General features: G+C 49.8%; 1 protein-coding gene across 2 annotated transcripts in view; it reads left to right on the plus strand.

The window, feature by feature from the left end:
* The window catches only part of FGF13 (fibroblast growth factor 13), a gene marked incomplete at its 5' end in the record, with an annotated part of 271,669 nt that overhangs the window by 195,455 nt on the left and 59,913 nt on the right, over window positions 1–16,301 (plus strand). The window contains 2 exons of one of the 2 annotated variants that reach the window (XM_082488026.1): window positions 11,301–11,487; window positions 13,492–13,602. In XM_082488026.1, the coding sequence (XP_082344152.1) occupies window positions 11,301–11,487; window positions 13,492–13,602 (298 nt within the window). Of the gene's footprint in view, window positions 1–11,300; window positions 11,488–13,491; window positions 13,603–16,301 lie in introns of those variants that run through there. The other variant, XM_082488025.1, reaches the window with a different exon arrangement.

Raw genomic sequence — 16,301 nt, forward strand, 5'->3', positions numbered from 1 at the left:
TGCCCGGGGACTCGTTGAGGGAGCCGGGAGGCGTGCGGGCGGCGGAGCGGGGCAGGGTGCGGATCAGCACCGCGGACAGCGCCCGCCACCCGCGGGTGACAGCGACCCGGGTGACAGCGACCCGACCCGGGGCCCCACCGAGAGGGAGGGAGGGAGGGAGGGAGGCTCCACCGACCTCCGGGTGAACATAACAACACAGCGTTAAATGCAGCATCGCAGCGGCTCTCCCTGCTTGCCCGAACCTTGCGCTAGCAAATTTGACGCTAATTAGCAGCCGGCGGCACCGCGTACGTTGGTGGTAATTAAATATCGCCACTGACCGAAACAAAACTGGGAAAGAAAGTGAATGACCTTGCTGGGGCAGTTACAAGAACTAACCCTAGGTGTCCCTCTTGTTTCTGGTTTTAGCAGTAATTTTATACGTTTGGGTTTTTGACTGAAATTACTGGAAATCTGTCCCATTTGCTTGGTTTGTAACTGTTTACAAATTAATGTCCTACAGCACGCTTCCTGTACGGGGAAACTCGAAATTTTGCCAAAAGCCTACTGAAAAGACTTTACATCAGAACTTTTTAAGTAGGCTAAAATTTACGGCAAAAGTGGTTTAAAAATATAGTCACTGAGTAAGACGTTTCATATATTACAGAGCTGGGAAAAACAAAAAGGGCTGAGGGAGGTGGAAGTTTCTCCCAGCTTTAACAGCTCTACTCTGATTCCCTGGTGTTTGTGCATCTCAGCGTTGTTGAAACAGCTTGGGTTTGCTCGTATTTGCAAGTCAGGAAGAAAAAAGGCAGGAAAATAAATGCCTGTGTTTAAGCGTCGGCATTATGAATGTGGAACCCGTGTTTGCAGAGGTTTGAGCCATCCAGTCCCAGTTACAGTCCAGAGGAAATACGGATACCAGCAACCTCTGGGAGCCGGATCTCTTGCTGCAATCACATTGAGGGAACTGCCTGGGAATCCCTGCAGGCCTCGCAGAGTGCTGCGGAATTTAATGAATTCTGTGTAGCTGCATGATTTACCTGTGCAGCTCTACGTATAGGTACCATTTTATAATTAGGCTCTTCACCCTCTCATAACTGCCCCATATAGGATGCAAGAAAATGCAAGGAGGTCTTCCTTCCTTACGTTTCCATGGAATGGGTGGGGTGGAATTGGTCAAGCGATAGCATTGGAGGATCAGCCAAGATAACTTCTTGCCAAACCAGCAGGCTTAGTTCTGTGCCTTAGGATCTAATTCTGCTCTTTGTCCTTTCGTTCCCAGCAAAAGCTCCCAGGCCGTGGAATGTTGTAGATGAAGCTAAACTAAGTTTATTTGTTTGTAAACAAGATTAAGTTGACCTCAACTGAAGGATAAGGACACCGAGATACGGATGGGTTTTGTGGTTACTGCTCATTAGAGGCACGTTGCAATTTTTAATGAAACAAGGAAAGAAGATCCTGGCAGGACGAGATGGAAAATGAGAGTGATAAACAAAGGGAAGTGTGTTGAAGGGAGAGGACGGAAATCCTGATGATATACCATCATCTGCTAAATATGGCGTCTCTGTGCTGTGAGTTTAGCTCAGCATGATTCAGCAGTGTGACTGGGGAGTTGCAAAGGCCATACGCATGGGCTGGGAATTTAATTAAAATCATGGTATTATGTTTATATCTACTTCTGCAGCTTAATATGTTAGTTTCGTGGTGGTTTCAGGTAGAAAGGCAGCTACAAGTTGGGACAGTTATCCGGTCTCTGTACAAGCAAATGTGTCCCCGATGTAGTTCGGCTGGACTTCAGCGAGGAATAACAGTGCTCAGCTGGGGCAGCCTCTTATCTGTTTCTCTGATTTCTGAGCATTGTTTCTCTGCATAGCAACAAAACCTTTCTGTGCTGTCTGATGATGCCCGAGTCCCCAGAAACGTACCCAGCCGCCTAATGCGAATATCGGGAGCAGCAGCAGATGTTCTGCTATTAGCCTTCTGCTCTGAATTGACTTCTCTGCATCTCTTCTAATTTGTTCATGTAGAATTTTCACGCACACTGTTTTTTTTTTTCTGGTCTCCAGACCTGCTTAAATCCAATACAGCAAAATGCCGGCGGGTGGTTCTCGCTCCTGTTTTACTAGCTGATGCGACTCGTGTTTCTTGCAAAAGGAGTGCATCTAACTTATGCTAATGAATTTTTCTCTGTTTACTTACGATCTGTTGCATTTTTCACCTCAAAATCCCTGTGTGATTTAAAGATGTCACTTGGGCTCCGCTCTTGCCAGCAGCAGCTCCTGCTAAGCCTGGAGTTGCCGCTTGCTGGAAGGTACGTGTGTGTGGGAAGCGCGACTGCTCGGGCTGGTTTGATATTCCCGTGTATTGCTGAGCACTGCTAGAAGCAAAGCACTGAGCTACGTGGACTTCTATTAAGTGATTACTTAGTTTTGATTGTGGTAAATATTTTTTAGTATAAAGATGCGTTACGTAAATTACGGTCTGGATCGCCCTGCAATGCCAGTTCAGTAAGGCAGAGGCAGTGTTTTCCTTCATGCAGCTGTGAAAATAACACTGCTTTTTTTTTGGATGGGAACGAATTGCCGTTTGGAGGCGCCTTTCTCTCTCCTTTCTTGGTTGTACAGCCCAGATGTTTGGTCAGATGAGCTTAGATAAACGTGTTACATCACTGAACTTAGGTCAGATATGTCTTGTTACGTCACTATTAATACCATGATTATTACATGGTCAACTGAGACAAATGCAGAAGTCTGGGCTCATGGCCCTTTTTCTAATCCTCAAGGATATACCTTCCTTCTGACACAGAGACCAGCGTTTTTGCTCAGGTAAACTGGTTCCAGTTCCACGACAGTGAGTGGAGCAGGTGGAGAGGGTCTGACTCCAGCTCCGGGAGAGCCCTGCCTCCATCCAAGACATGGCACTTTTTCCTCAAAGTCCCTTTCGTGTGTGGCCAGCTCTGTCCATGTTCTCATTTGTCCTGTGTGAACTTGGTGCTGTGATCTCCACAGTCAGGTAAGTCACAGAAAACCTTGGCCAGGCTCTTTTGATCCCAACCCCGGCGTAATTTGGTTTCATTATTAGAAAACAGATGGGTCTTACATCGTTAACGCAGCCACGGGGAGCGGCAAGCTTGGCATTCATCACGAGATGGCAGCGACTTGGGCTCTATAGTTACATGAAGTCCAGGAATGGGGCAGAACTTGGCTTTGGAGCAAAGGAAGGGCCATGACTGTGAGAAGCTGGTGGGAATGCTGTCGGGGTAGGTGGGCGGAGGAAAACTCCCAGAGGTTCCAACTCAGTGGGGACCTGTTTTTGTCAAGCTTTTGACAGAGGAGGAACCATCAGATCTATGGAAAGGTGGGAAAAGATCCATTTGAGTAGCGTGACAATCTCCAGGCAACTTGCTTTGGGTCTGTGAAGGACTATTTACAGTGTTTCGTCATGTGTAAAGTGGCCTTATGTTAAGTTTGACAGTGGCATATAGCCCACACTTCCCGTGTGCCCCATGCTGAGATGTAAATATTTCAGGGATGATACGCTGTCATTTACATTGATGTTTCTGAGAGTCATCACGCTGAGAGGTGAATGAACAGATACTTCTGTGCATACTGATGTGGGAGGCTCCGGAGTATTTTTTTTTCGCTATGGCTTTGCGGTGGGCAGAGAGAAGTCGGTCGGTCACAGCTGTGAGTTTCTGGCCCAGGTTGGGCCCGCGGAGACACCGGAATAACGTGTTCCCAATTTGGGAGCCCGCAAAGCTGCAGGAGCTGATCTCTTCTGTTTGTTCTGTGACCTTTCCCAGCTGATTGGCACTGATCTTTTATGCACCGGATAGACGATCTTTTGTGGTTGACATTTTGGGTTGACTGAATATGGATTAACCTAGGCAAAAATATTTCCACTTTTCTACCTTCAAACAATGCCCTCCTTTTCCAAAAACGCCTCCACCACCAGGTCAGAACAAATCCAGTTCTGACCTGAGACGGTGCCGTACAGGAATCGGCATTCGCAGCTGGGAAGGGGCAGAACTGGGATTTCTGTCATTAGTATTTTCTCTGAGAATCTGAGAGGAAACCGCTATTCTTGACGTGAGATCTCATGGCCATCCTGAGCGCGTAGCGGGGCACAGCGGGCGTGAAGAAGCGGCCCACGTTCTCGTCGGAGTCAGTGAACCTTATCGGAGCAAACTTGCGCAGCTCTGATAAGAGAACGGGATTAGGATATGAGATCCTTTTGTAATGCATCGGGCGCATAATTATTTTTTAAATGTCTTGGTAGTCTTAGTGAGATGACTCAGATGTTGAAGACAGAGACGTGTTTTCTCTGCTTTGCTGGATGGGGGCCAGTTTCGGCACATCCAGTCCTGTGCACCAGTTGTACTGGAGTCTCTTCTGGTGTTGGGATTCATGATTCTCTGCTCCGAGAAGACAAAACTCAACCAGCCGCCTAAGCCCTTGAACAGCGAGTGAGCTCTCTGATAAAGTGGGTCCAGGTGACGTGTCTACACTGGTGTCAAAGGAATTTATTTTGGTGGTTTTCGCTGTTACGGAGCAGGGCTGCACAGTGCACCTCGGCAAGGAACCGTGGCACTGACACACGCAGGAACATCCATCTCGCTATTTACAAGTGCCCTTACAATCTTGGCATAAGAATATCTCTGTTTACCGCAGTACAGCTCGTACGAAGCTCTGCGGTGGGTTATTGAAGCTGATCTTTCCTCTTAAGGGTAATTTTAAGGTAGCCCGGTTGGTCTGTTAGCTAAAATATCCTCAACTTTGAGCTCTTGGTCTGGAGCTGCCTGAAGGCCCAGCTCTTCCACTAATAGCTCTTTCCACCTTGCGCTCGAACCCAAACCTCGAGCTGACTCTTAATTTGGCTCAAACGTAGAGTAAAAGTAGGCTTTTGGGGGCAGTGAGCTGGTGCCCGGACGGTGGCCGTTCTGCAGCGCCTGTGTCCGGGTGCGGAGCTGGCGGCAGAGGAAAGGCTGAGTCATTTCCACGGGATGTTTCGCGGAGGAGCTAAGCGATGCGGGGCTCGGGTCTGAACAGCTCCGTTTCCTGGTGAATAGTAATTGTGTTTACTTGGAAGAGGGAAAAATCACTGGGGGCCTCAGCGCTGCTGTGTCATACCCGACTGGATGAAGTCTTGTTTATCTCAGCCTGAAAAAAAAGAGAGAAGTGATTCCGGTGGCACTGCTCAGAAAATAATTCTCTACTTTTGGGGAGTGTAGGCATTGGAAATAGTCCCTAGATTTGAGTCCTGAAGCTTTTTTTTTTTCCCTGCTTGTTCTGTTAACACCGGTAGCATGTTACCCCAGCAAGAAGAAGAGAGCCTCGGGAGGGACTCCTGACGTCCCACGCCAGGCTGAAATTTTGTTGTCACACCAAAAGCGGCTTCAGTCTTGTAAATGTAGAGGGGCGGCTTGGGGTTTTTGCTGGGCTGAGTGAGGTGTGGGTCTGGCTTGTGATTTTTTTTTTCTGGTCTTGATTTTCATGCATTTGTTCTGCCCGGCATCCACCTGTTTATGTAGGACCTACTGTAAATCTTTTGGTACTTATTTATAGGGGAAGAGGAAATAACTGACAGTGCTGTTTAGTCTGAGGATGGGGTATTTTGACCCAAGGTGCTGGCAGTAAGTTCCTGCTTTATTGCAACGTGTCATGAGAATTGTTAATGCTCCTACAGGGCACAGAGGAGCTTGGGTCCCTCCACAAGTGAAACGTTGGGCTCGTGTGCCAATCGCTGGTGCACTTGAAGAGGCAGCCAGAATGTGCCGTCTCTCCTCCACTCATTCCCTTCTCTGACTGCTTCTTCTTTGGCTGCTCATGGCTTAGATGGGCACACTCTTTGCTGGGTGAAGAACCAGCTGGAAGGCCAGGCCCAGAGAGTGGTGGTGAATGGAGTTAAATCCAGTTGGTGTCCGGTCACAAGTGGTGTTCCCCAGGGCTCGGTGCTGGGACCCGTTCTCTTTAATATGTTTATCAATGATCTGGAGGAGGGGATCGAATGCACCCTCAGTAAGTTTGCAGAAGACACCAAGTTAGGCAGCAGCATCAACCTGCTCGAAGGTAGGATGGCTCTGCAGAGGGATCTGGCCAGGCTGGATCGATGGGCCGAGGCCAGTGGTGTGAGGTTCAATAAGGCCAAGTGCTGGGTCCAGCACTTGGGTCACAACAACCCCATGGACGCAACAGGATGGGGCAGAGTGGCTGTTCAAGCTGCCCGGTGGAGAAGGACCTGGGGGTGTTGGTGGAGAGCAGCTGAATGTGAGCCAGCAGTGTGCCCAGGTGGCCAAGAAGGCCAACAGCATCCTGGCCTGTGTCAGGAACAGTGTGGCCAGCAGGACTAGGGAAGTGATCCTCCCCCTGTACTCGGCACTGGTGAGGCCCCACCTCGAGTGCTGTGTTCAGTTTTGGGCCCCTCACCACAAGACAGACACTGAGGTGCTGGAGCGTGTCCAGAGGAGGGCGACGGAGCTGGTGAGGGGTCTGGAGCACACGTCTCATGAGGAGCAGCTGAGGGACCTGGGGGTGCTCAGCCTGGAGAAAAGAAGGCTGAGGGGAGACCTTCTCGCTCTCTACAGCACCCTGAAAGGAGGGGGTAGCGAGGGGGGGGCGGTCTCTGCTCCCAAGGAACAAGTGATAGAACAAGAGGAGACGGCCTCAAGTTGTGATAGGGAGGATTTAGGATGGATATTACGAAAAATTTCTTCACCAAAAGGGTTATCAAATATTGGAAAGGGCTGCCCGGGGAAGTGGTTGAATCACCACCCCTGGAGATATTTAAAAGACGGGCAGACGTAGTGCTGAGGGCCATGGTTTAGTGGTGGGTTTGGCAGCGTTAGGTTGATGGCTAGACTCAAGGATCTTAAAGTTCCCTTCCAACCGAGACGATCCTGACAGCAGTGCTGCACCGATACGCGCTCTACGCTCGATCGCGTCTGGTGACATCTGTGTGCTGAAATGGCATGGGCGGTCAGCGGTGGGGGGAACGGAGTTCCTCCGCTCGCGGGCTGCGGCTGGCACCGGGAGTGCTGCAACGCCACCACGGCGTGTCAAAACTTGCAGCTTCTTTCATGACAGTGAGGTCTGGAACCAGCTTGTGATTTTTCTTCCCGTCTCGGTTTTTGCGCAGCGTTCGTTTTGCCCAGCATCTACTTGTTTATATAGGACCTACTGTAAAGCTTTTGCGCTTGGAGTAGATTCCAACTCATAGAAAACAGCAGTGGGCTGCGACCTGCCACAGCACAAATGGTTATAGGAGGATGGAGAAAAACCCAGAAATTTTGCACTTTCCTCTAATTTGGTGAAAGAGCCACCGTTGTGTGCAGGTTGGACCAATGATGGGGGTTTGATGCCTTTTCTTGCAGCAGCCAGGCCATGAGGGCAGCATGCTTTGTGTTGGTCAAAACACATGTCCTGCGTTGGTCAAAGAGCCGGTCCTGGTTTTGGGGTGGCATGGTAGCAAATCGTAGGCTTTGCTTTTGCAACTTCTGGAAGTTCAAGTGCGTTTTAATGAACAGAATTGTGGAAATAATCATCAGCATAAGCTCCACAGATGACTGGGGTGGAAAAATAATAGTCAAAAGTGGGTGAGATCGTTGTCCACTTCAAAACAGTGGAATTGCTGCTGGGTCAGATCCCAGCTCCAGGTAGCTCACGGCCCTGTCTGACAGTAACTCTACAGGTCTGTCCCGTGCTGATTTCTGAAGAGGTGCTTAATTCTTGATTGAGATGGGACTGGCAATTTACTCTTTAGCTTTAAGTCTGCCCCGTTGCAATAATCCCACACAAAGAAAGAGGACGTACGTTCAAGGAGTATCCGATTGCTTTCTGCATTCATAAAGTCACTTGGAATGTTCTTTTATTTTATCTTTTTAGTGTGGTGGGGAGTGAAAAGCTCTTGCTGTTCAAAGAAAATAAAGCTGTTCCTTGAGATTTTTATGTCTGTAACACTGAAGTGTAGTCCAAAGACTGGTCTTGTACCCAAGGCGTTTTCCCAACAAGATCGTCATTTTCCTGTGCCATTTATAGTAAATGAAGACATGTTTGTAGGAGTACCGATAGATGGAGAGGTTGATCATGCAAAAAAACTGGAGGACTGTTTTTTTGAAACTTAAATCTGATTATGCATATATGCTATTTTTATTCCTCTCTTCAGTTATCTGTCAAGGAACATTTGTGCAAATGAATTTTCTTTATGGATTTTAAGCATGCAAGCTGGAATGCTGGCAGAAAGATATCCTAAATGCTGCTTTTATATGCTGCTTTTCCCTGGGATTTTCAAGGTTAGCTGAAATCTGAGTTCTGGTTAGTCATTGCGAAAATGAAATGTCATCTGACCTATAGGACAGATCACAATGAGGCAGCTTCACTTTGATCTGAAGATCAAACGCTGCTTTCCAAACTGGGGAAGTTAACGGGTGAGTCTCAGGAAAAAACAAGTCTCACTTGTGACTGTATTGCAAGTGGAAAGATGGCAAAATTCATAGTATGTTACCGGTGAGTTGAGTAGGATGAGTGATTACTAATAATATCCAACTGGATGTCTCTTGGGTTGGATTTCACATGTCTTATGTGGACTGGCAGATGAGGGTAGTGGTGGAACTTGTGAATGACAGTTATTTTTACCCTACCGTTTAACCCAAATAAGAAATTAGTATTTATTTAATATGAATATGTGGATGCCATAAAGTGCCTCGTAAGTAAAGGTGAATGAGTGTACGTACACCTGTGCATATATACATATGGACTTCTTGCAGAAAAGAGGTGTTGAGGATGGGTACGTGGGGCTGCCAAATTCAATATCCCGTGGCAGCTGTTGAGGTCTCGGGCTGTGATGGCACATGTTGTACTTTGCCAGACGTTGTCTTAAAACTTGTGCATTATGGGCATTTCTGTTATTCTGGGCATACTCTGTTATCCTGGGCACACTCTGTTATCCTGGCCACGCAACGTGTTTTATTGGGGCAGGAGTTCCCGGTTGGAGGAAAAGGATTTGTACCTGTTGTGGGCTGTTTCTAGTCGAGGGAAGGACGGTAATGTTTGCCGAGGTACAGCGAGCTGCTCGAGCTCTTTGAAGTGAAGGCACGGGGGCGACATGTTTTCCACTGGGCTTGCCTGGGACCGCAGTGTGCAACCCTGGGGAGGGAGGGGGGGACAGGAGGAGAGGAAGAAGGGACAGGTATCCTGCGAAGTCTGAAATCCCATCAGAAATACAGCGCTGTCATACCAACCCACTGCATCCGCTCTGTCTCGATAGCCCCTGGGGAACCCTCTGGCCGGCCCAGGGCGCACAGGACGCAGCTCCCGGGCTTGGATGAGCGAAGCCTGTTGCCATTGTGGTCCCTGGTGAGTTCAGCTCCTGCAAGGAACCAGCCCGAAGCCTCTCCCCTCCCTCTCCTGGGGCATCCCCCCTGCCTCAGTGCCTGTTAATCCCCTCTGCCTCGGGGAGAAATTCTTTCAATAGCTGTTTGCCTTCAGGGTTGCAAATCTCAGTTTTGTTTCTAGCCTGAATTGGCTTTATTTTAGGCTCCAGCTGTTGACAGCGTGCTGAAGAGGGGGGCCGAGGGGTTTGCAAAGGGACCCCCAGGACCTCCTGCTGCCTATGTCCTGGGGCATATGGATTTGTGGCAGGGTTTGGTGTCCGCTGTGCGGGGCATTGCCCACAGTGCGATGCCAGGCTGACACCGGGCTCTGCTCCAGCATCGCTGCTCATCCCTGCCCTGGTACCCCCACTGGGCCGGGGGTGAATAAACCCACCCGGCGTGAGAGCCCGGCCTCGGGGGCCGCAGAGGCACCCTGGGAGGGGGGGACACAAAGGGGGAAGGGAGAACATGGCAATGACGAGGAAGTTGCTCTCTCTTTAGGATTTTCTAGTCTCTGGTAGAAAAGCGGAGCGGAGCGCGGGTGTTGGGAGGGGGGAAGGAAAGGCGAGAGAGGCAAAAAGCCTCCAATAAATCGGTGGGGCAGGGAGAAGGGGGGGCTTCTGCAAGGGTGAGGGGAGGGGGGGGGTGCTGCGGCTGGAGTTGCCCTGCCTGCCCCCCTGCCTGCCCCCCTGCCGCCGGAGCCCCGGTGCCGGCTGTTTGCTCATCGCCGTCACGTCTGTTTGGGTGTCTGCGCCTCCCCGGGAGGCGGCTCTGCCAAAAGCGGGGTACCCGCAGCCCCTGGGGTGCACCAGCTCCCGCTTGCCCGCCCCGAGCCCCCTGCCTCCCCTCCTCGCTGCCCTGCACCCCGCAACTCCCCGCACAAAGAGCCAGCGGGCCGGTCTCCCGCTGGGAGAGGAGGAGGAGGAGGAGGAGGAAGAGAAGGAGGAGGAGAAGGGGGAGGGTGGTGATAAGGGGCTCGCTGCGTCGCCTTATCATCTCTGTACCCAGCGCACAGCTCGGGGGGGGTGGGAGGGAGGGAGGGAAGGGGTGGGGGGGTGCGGGTGCCATCGGCTGCCGGAGCAGCGCGGCTGCGGCAGCGCGGCGCGGAGCTGCCGGCGACCGGGCGTCGGGGAGGGGGGGGACCCGGGCTGTTTACCGCCGGGTGACAGAGGGGCAGCGGCGCAAAATCCCAACCTCTCCGCCGAGGGAGAGCTGCCCCGGCAGCGGCACCTGTAAGGATTGGAGGGGGAGAGCCTTGCCGAGGCGTTGGGCAGCAGGCAGCCGAGGCTTCCAGGCACCGCCACCTCCTCCCAGTGTCTCCATCACCGCTCGCTTCGGATCTCTTCGTAAGGGGAGAAGAGGGGAGAGAAAAAAAGAAAAAAAAAAAAAAAAAAAAGGAGCCGGAAAACCCCTGCAACAGGACAGCCCCTTCTGCGGAGTCTAACAGGTGTTTGCTGGGATTTGAATGGGGAGGGGGACGGGTGGGGAGAAAAGTTAACTGGAGGAATTGGGGCTAGGAGAGATGCGATGATCTTGCACCAAGTGGATGTGCCGTGTCTGCGTGTGAATAGCGCGCCTGGAGAAGCTCGGAGGGATGTCTTGCAAGCGATCTGCTCCATCTCCATAGAAGCGCTCACCTCTGCCTGCAAACTTTCCCCTGCCAGAAGTTGGGAGGAATAAAAAATCATCCGAAAATCAAAAGGGGGAAGATCACGGCGGCCAAAAACGCTTGAGCTAAACTGTTGCGTCCTGACCCGGGGCTCAGCTGCAAGCATCCCACCGGTGCCTCCTGGGTTCCCAAACCGATTGGCAGCGGGTGGCATTGGCCAAGGCGCCCGGCAGCGTCCCCGGCGTTGGGGACGGGCCGAGCAGCATGCTGGCTGCGGTGCCCGCGGCCGGCGAGCAAACCCTACGTGCCTGACCCGCCGGTGGTGCCGGGGCGGTGGCGGCCATGGCCGCAGCCATCGCCAGCTCCCTGATCCGCCAGAAGAGACAAGCCAGGGAGCGGGAGAAGTCCAATGCCTGTAAGTGTGTCAACAGCCCCAGCAAGAGCAAGGGAAGCTGCGACAAGAACAAGTTGAATGTGTTTTCCAGGGTCAAACTCTTTGGCTCCAAGAAAAGGCGAAGGCGGCGACCAGGTTGGCAGGGGTTATGTCTTTGGGGGGTTGGTTTGTTTAATTTAATGCAAACTGGGACGTGCGTCAGGCGTGGGGAAAGGGAGACCGGTGCCTCAGGGCTGGTAAAATGCACACGCAGGTGTTGCCTCTCCTGGCTTGTAGGATGTGATAGACGTGGGTACCCCATGCCGGTCCCTTCCCCTTTCGTCTGGTTTAGTTGGATAACACACCATCGTTTTCTGCCTTGCTTGCACGCCCATGTTTGGGTAATTCAGTAGCCTGTCTTACACATAGGCATATACAAACACACGTGATTTATTTGTGGGGGAGATGTTTGCAGGGGAAGTTCCCACACGTACACCTCTTTCAGTTGTGCGTTAAATAACTTAGCAGTCTAGAGAGCTGGTTTTTTGTCCTCCTGCTTTGCAGAATGCCTGCGCCGTGCTTCATTTGCTGATTGCAGACAAGGCTGTTTGCTTTTGCTGACACCTTCCAGAGTTTTGCTTCAGCACGCCGTTCCTTTCTAGGAATCTCATCCATGCGGCTGCCCTGCAGACGCGATGCTCTCTGTGTCAGAGGTGCAAAAGATCAGGCATGAAGACTCAGTCCCTGATCTGAGTGGGTTTTGGGTTTTTTTTTGTACGTGGGAGGAGCAAAACCCCCTGGTAATGTTGCTGTCGCTTTGCTGTGCTGAAACATCGGTGCCGTTAGCCACTTAACCCCTCTCCCTTTCTCAGCGGCCACAGAAGAGGTGCCCGGCTCGCAATTTGCAACCAGCTTTGGGGTGCGTTACGGCTAAAAAGCTGAAGTTGGGGATTGGATTAATTTCTTGGTAAAAAAGTTGGTAGATAAGAATTGTGCATCCATCGGTACCCTTATTAAAGGTTGCCGATAGGAGCTAATGTACTCACGCAAACTATTGTAAGCTTTGCCTTCGGCTCCTTCCAAAATGAAGTACAGTAGCCGAGCCTCCCTCATGTCTTTGATTATAAACACGAGGAATCTTATCCAGACATTGGCTGGTGGAAGTGACACATCGTATGTTTATCTCTGAATTAAGTAAGTTGTTGTGGAGCGAGCTGCGGAGATGCATCACCTCCTGACAAGCATAATTGTGGGGAAATGACTACAATGCAGATGTCATTGGGATTCAGTGGAAGTAGAGCTTTTTTGCAATTACTCCTGGTGCATTACCTAGATGTCTTAAATGACAGACTCGACAGCAGATCCTGTTGCTGTTTACTTTTTGGTCTAGAATGATCTGAAACCGTATGCGATATCTCACTTTCTAACTGTGAATCTGAGAATGGTTATAAAAAAAAAAAATTATCCAAACTATGCGTTGTTTTGATCTTTCTTCTTCTAGCTGATGAGGTAATTACCTCAACCCTTATGGTAATATTTATTTTGCAGTTCCACACATTGCTGGATTTCAGGGTCCCCCCCCCTCCATTTTCCATATGTTCGTTGAGTAGTTTATCACTTCGGGTGCTCTGTGCTCCTCGGAGCAGCGAGGGATGGGGGTTTGTTTATTAAAGCTGCAGCAGTTCCTCTGCTAAACGTTCGCTGCTATATATTTAGGCTCTCAGCTGTCACTATGGCTCTTATTAGCGCTATCGTAGTAGTCCTCTTTTTTCCTCTCCATTTAAGAACTCACACCTTTTTAAAAGGCGGAATACGCTCTTTGCCAGCTGCTTTCTAATCTTCAGCGAGATAGGGCTGAGCTCCTGAGGCCAGGCAGCACACTGTCGGAATTTGGAGTCACTCGAAGCCGATTTTACTGTGCTACCTATATTACAACCGAGCGTGGCATTTAATCATCTTTTGGTAATTGATTTCAGAGACATAAATTTGACCTCAACCCAAGTTAAAAGTGTTGCAAAGCCGGTTGCCCTGCTGTTGTTTTGGGTCTTTTTGCGTATCTCAGCCTCGAGAAGAAACCTGGAGACGTGTTTTTAGCATCCTGCTCGCTTGGAACGGCACATCAGGATTTCCCACATTAATCTCACTGTTGTTTTTTTGCAGAGCCTCAGCTTAAAGGTATAGTAACAAAGCTGTACAGCAGGCAAGGATACCACTTGCAGTTGCAAGCAGATGGAACAATTGATGGAACAAAAGAGGAGGACAGTAGTTATAGTAAGTGACACGAGAATAAATGGCGTGTTTGTGAATTGTGCTGTCTCGTTCTTCCCGTATAGATCCGTACAAAATTGTTGTCCTGGGATGACTGAGTGAGTGGAAGCGGCATTAACGCTGCGCTCCCAGCGCAGGAGCCTTTCAGACTTACCGGGTCTGAGAGAAATGCAAATAAAAATCACTTATAGGAATAATGAACTAGAGGAGGTAATGATGACACATATGACAAACAAAGCAAATGTTATCTCCATGGTAATCTAGAGAAGTTCATTGCTGTCCTTTGGATTTTATTAGATTTTTTTTTTTTTTTCCAACGGGGAAAATTTGCTCGCCTACTCAGAGCGCCTGAAATAGAATAACGCTATCTCCGCTCTTAAACAGGGGCTCATTCAAACAGAGCCGTGTTATTTCACGCAATGAGAGTTCATCATTGTTTTAAAGTTCACATTTCCCCATTATTATTACTTTTTACCCCTTGTAAACTTAATTATACCTTCAGCTTTCATCCAGATTTCTTTCCCTCAGCTTTTCTCTAAATGTTTTTGATTATTTTTTTACAACTTTGAGAATTAATAGAAAACAGGAGAATATGACTAGAGCACAGATTTGGGGTGTGCGAATAAAACATTTAAGTGTTTCACGTAGTTGTACTGTTTAGCTTAAACTACGTTTCTGTTCTGAAAGGAGGAGCAAGGAGTTTGAGAAGGTATTTCAGGCCACTTGGAGAACAACCGCGAAAATCAACAGGCAGACCTTTCATTTAGGTTATTAAAAAGCACTGGTTTAAGTCGCATCCTTTTCAGAAGAAAAGCACTTGCAGGTGAAAGATCGCTCCGTTTTACAGGGCACTCGAACATGGCAGAGCAAGCGCTACGGATGCAGTAGGGAGTATCCGGTCTTACTCGTCCCATCGCTTCCTCCCACGCTTTTCCCACCCGCTCTTTAATCCTTTTGCATCCCTGTATTAACTTTGGAGTGACAGGAGGGAGATGGTGACGCCCCTGAAGGAGGTCTCCTCAGCATCCTCTGACGGTGCTGGCCTGAGGGTAAAGCCCAAGGGTGGGACCTGTAGGGACGCCCGAGGTCTGGCTCCAGGTCCCGTCCTCGCCCGCGGAGAAGGCGGCACAAGGACCAGCTCAGTGCAGCGCTGAGTCCTCCTCACTGCAGCCACCAAACCTACTCTAAGACTGATCCTGGTAGACCCTAAACGTGGTTTTTCTTTCGAGCGAATGGTCTAATATTTATGATGTAAAAAGTCAGTACAGATCGTTCAGGATGATTCTGTTAATTATCTTTAAAAAGCAGAAGAAATAGGCAAACCTTACTCTTTACATCAAAGCATGATACTATTATAAGCTTCCCGTGTACCAGACCAAATATCCGAAATGCCATCTTTTTTTTTCAGTGATTTTTTCATTCAAACACTTTGCTCGCAATCCCTCTAAGAGGGATTCTGAGATTTAAAAGAAGATAAAGTTATGGGAATCTGTCCTTTTGACATTCATACGAATGTGTCTGTTTCCAGGATATGTTTGTTTTCACTGTGTCCTTAAATTTCCCATAACCTGACAGATTGCAAAGCAAATCATGAAAGCTCCTTGTTGCTGGATACCAGCCTTCCAGAACGCTGGATGCTTAAGTATAATGGAAGTATCCCAGAAATGGTTGCAGCTGGGCTGCAGAACCTAAGTGTTCAGAGGAGGGTTTTATCATCAAAAAAATACACGCTTTTGTATATATTCCTCTTTTATGTAAGGTAAATGCATGGACCTGAATGTCCTGCAGCCCCGAATTTGTTTTAATTGCCATATTTTTAATGGAACTAGTAAGAGAGACTGATCTGTGCTGTGGATTGGAGCCCACATAGGGGGCTTCTCCCAAAGCCTTGCTCGCGTGAATATTAAGCGGCTCAGGCCCTCTAAAATCCTTTCTTCCCGTATCTGCAGAGGCATCTCTCATTTAGGCAATATTGATGCACTGCACAGGGCTCGTAGCCCCCTCCGAATGACGGGGGCCCCTTCTCCGCTCCGTTCTCTTCCCCTTTGCACCCCGGAGGGATATCGTTGCTGTTCCCTTCCGTCACCTTCGCTGAACGTTTGCTCTGAGACCGCTTGCTTTGCCTTGCAGGACGATAATTAAAACTCCCCTTAACGATAAGGGGAACATCCTCAAAGTCAGCTGTGGCCAACAAAGCGGTTGCACGGCGCTCGGACTCTGAAACTGCATTTTTCAGAGCAAAATGTAGCCATAGCCCGCCCGGTCTCCCAGGCGGAGTGTTGGTCAGCCTCGTTTAAATTTTGGAATTTTTCTTCCCTGTTTATGGCAGGGATGGAGAGAGCTCGCAGCCCCCAGCTGCTGGTTTGTGCTGCTGAGAGCATCCTGGGGCCAGGAGCCCACCTTCTCCATCCTTTGCTACCCGGAGCTGCGTGGGAAGCTTGCCCGAGGGATCCCCTTCAGCTCCTGACTTGGGAGCAATTATTCCAAGCTCCGGGGACCCGCTGCTGCAGGCGCGGGGTTCACAAGCCCAAGGTTGCATCCCCGATTGCAGGGAGTTTAAAGGAAAGCTGAGATTTTTTGGAGCGGGATTTCAGCAGGATGTTGAAACCTGGCTCGGAGGAGCCATGGCACTCACCAGACCTGGGCTTTAGCCGAGAGCCCGTGTCGTTTGAGGAAACGCCTCGTGGGAAGCATTTCCTGGC

This window comes from Vanellus vanellus (assembly GCF_965231255.1).
Source record: "Vanellus vanellus genome assembly, chromosome: 10".
Lineage (NCBI taxonomy): Eukaryota > Metazoa > Chordata > Aves > Charadriiformes > Charadriidae > Vanellus > Vanellus vanellus.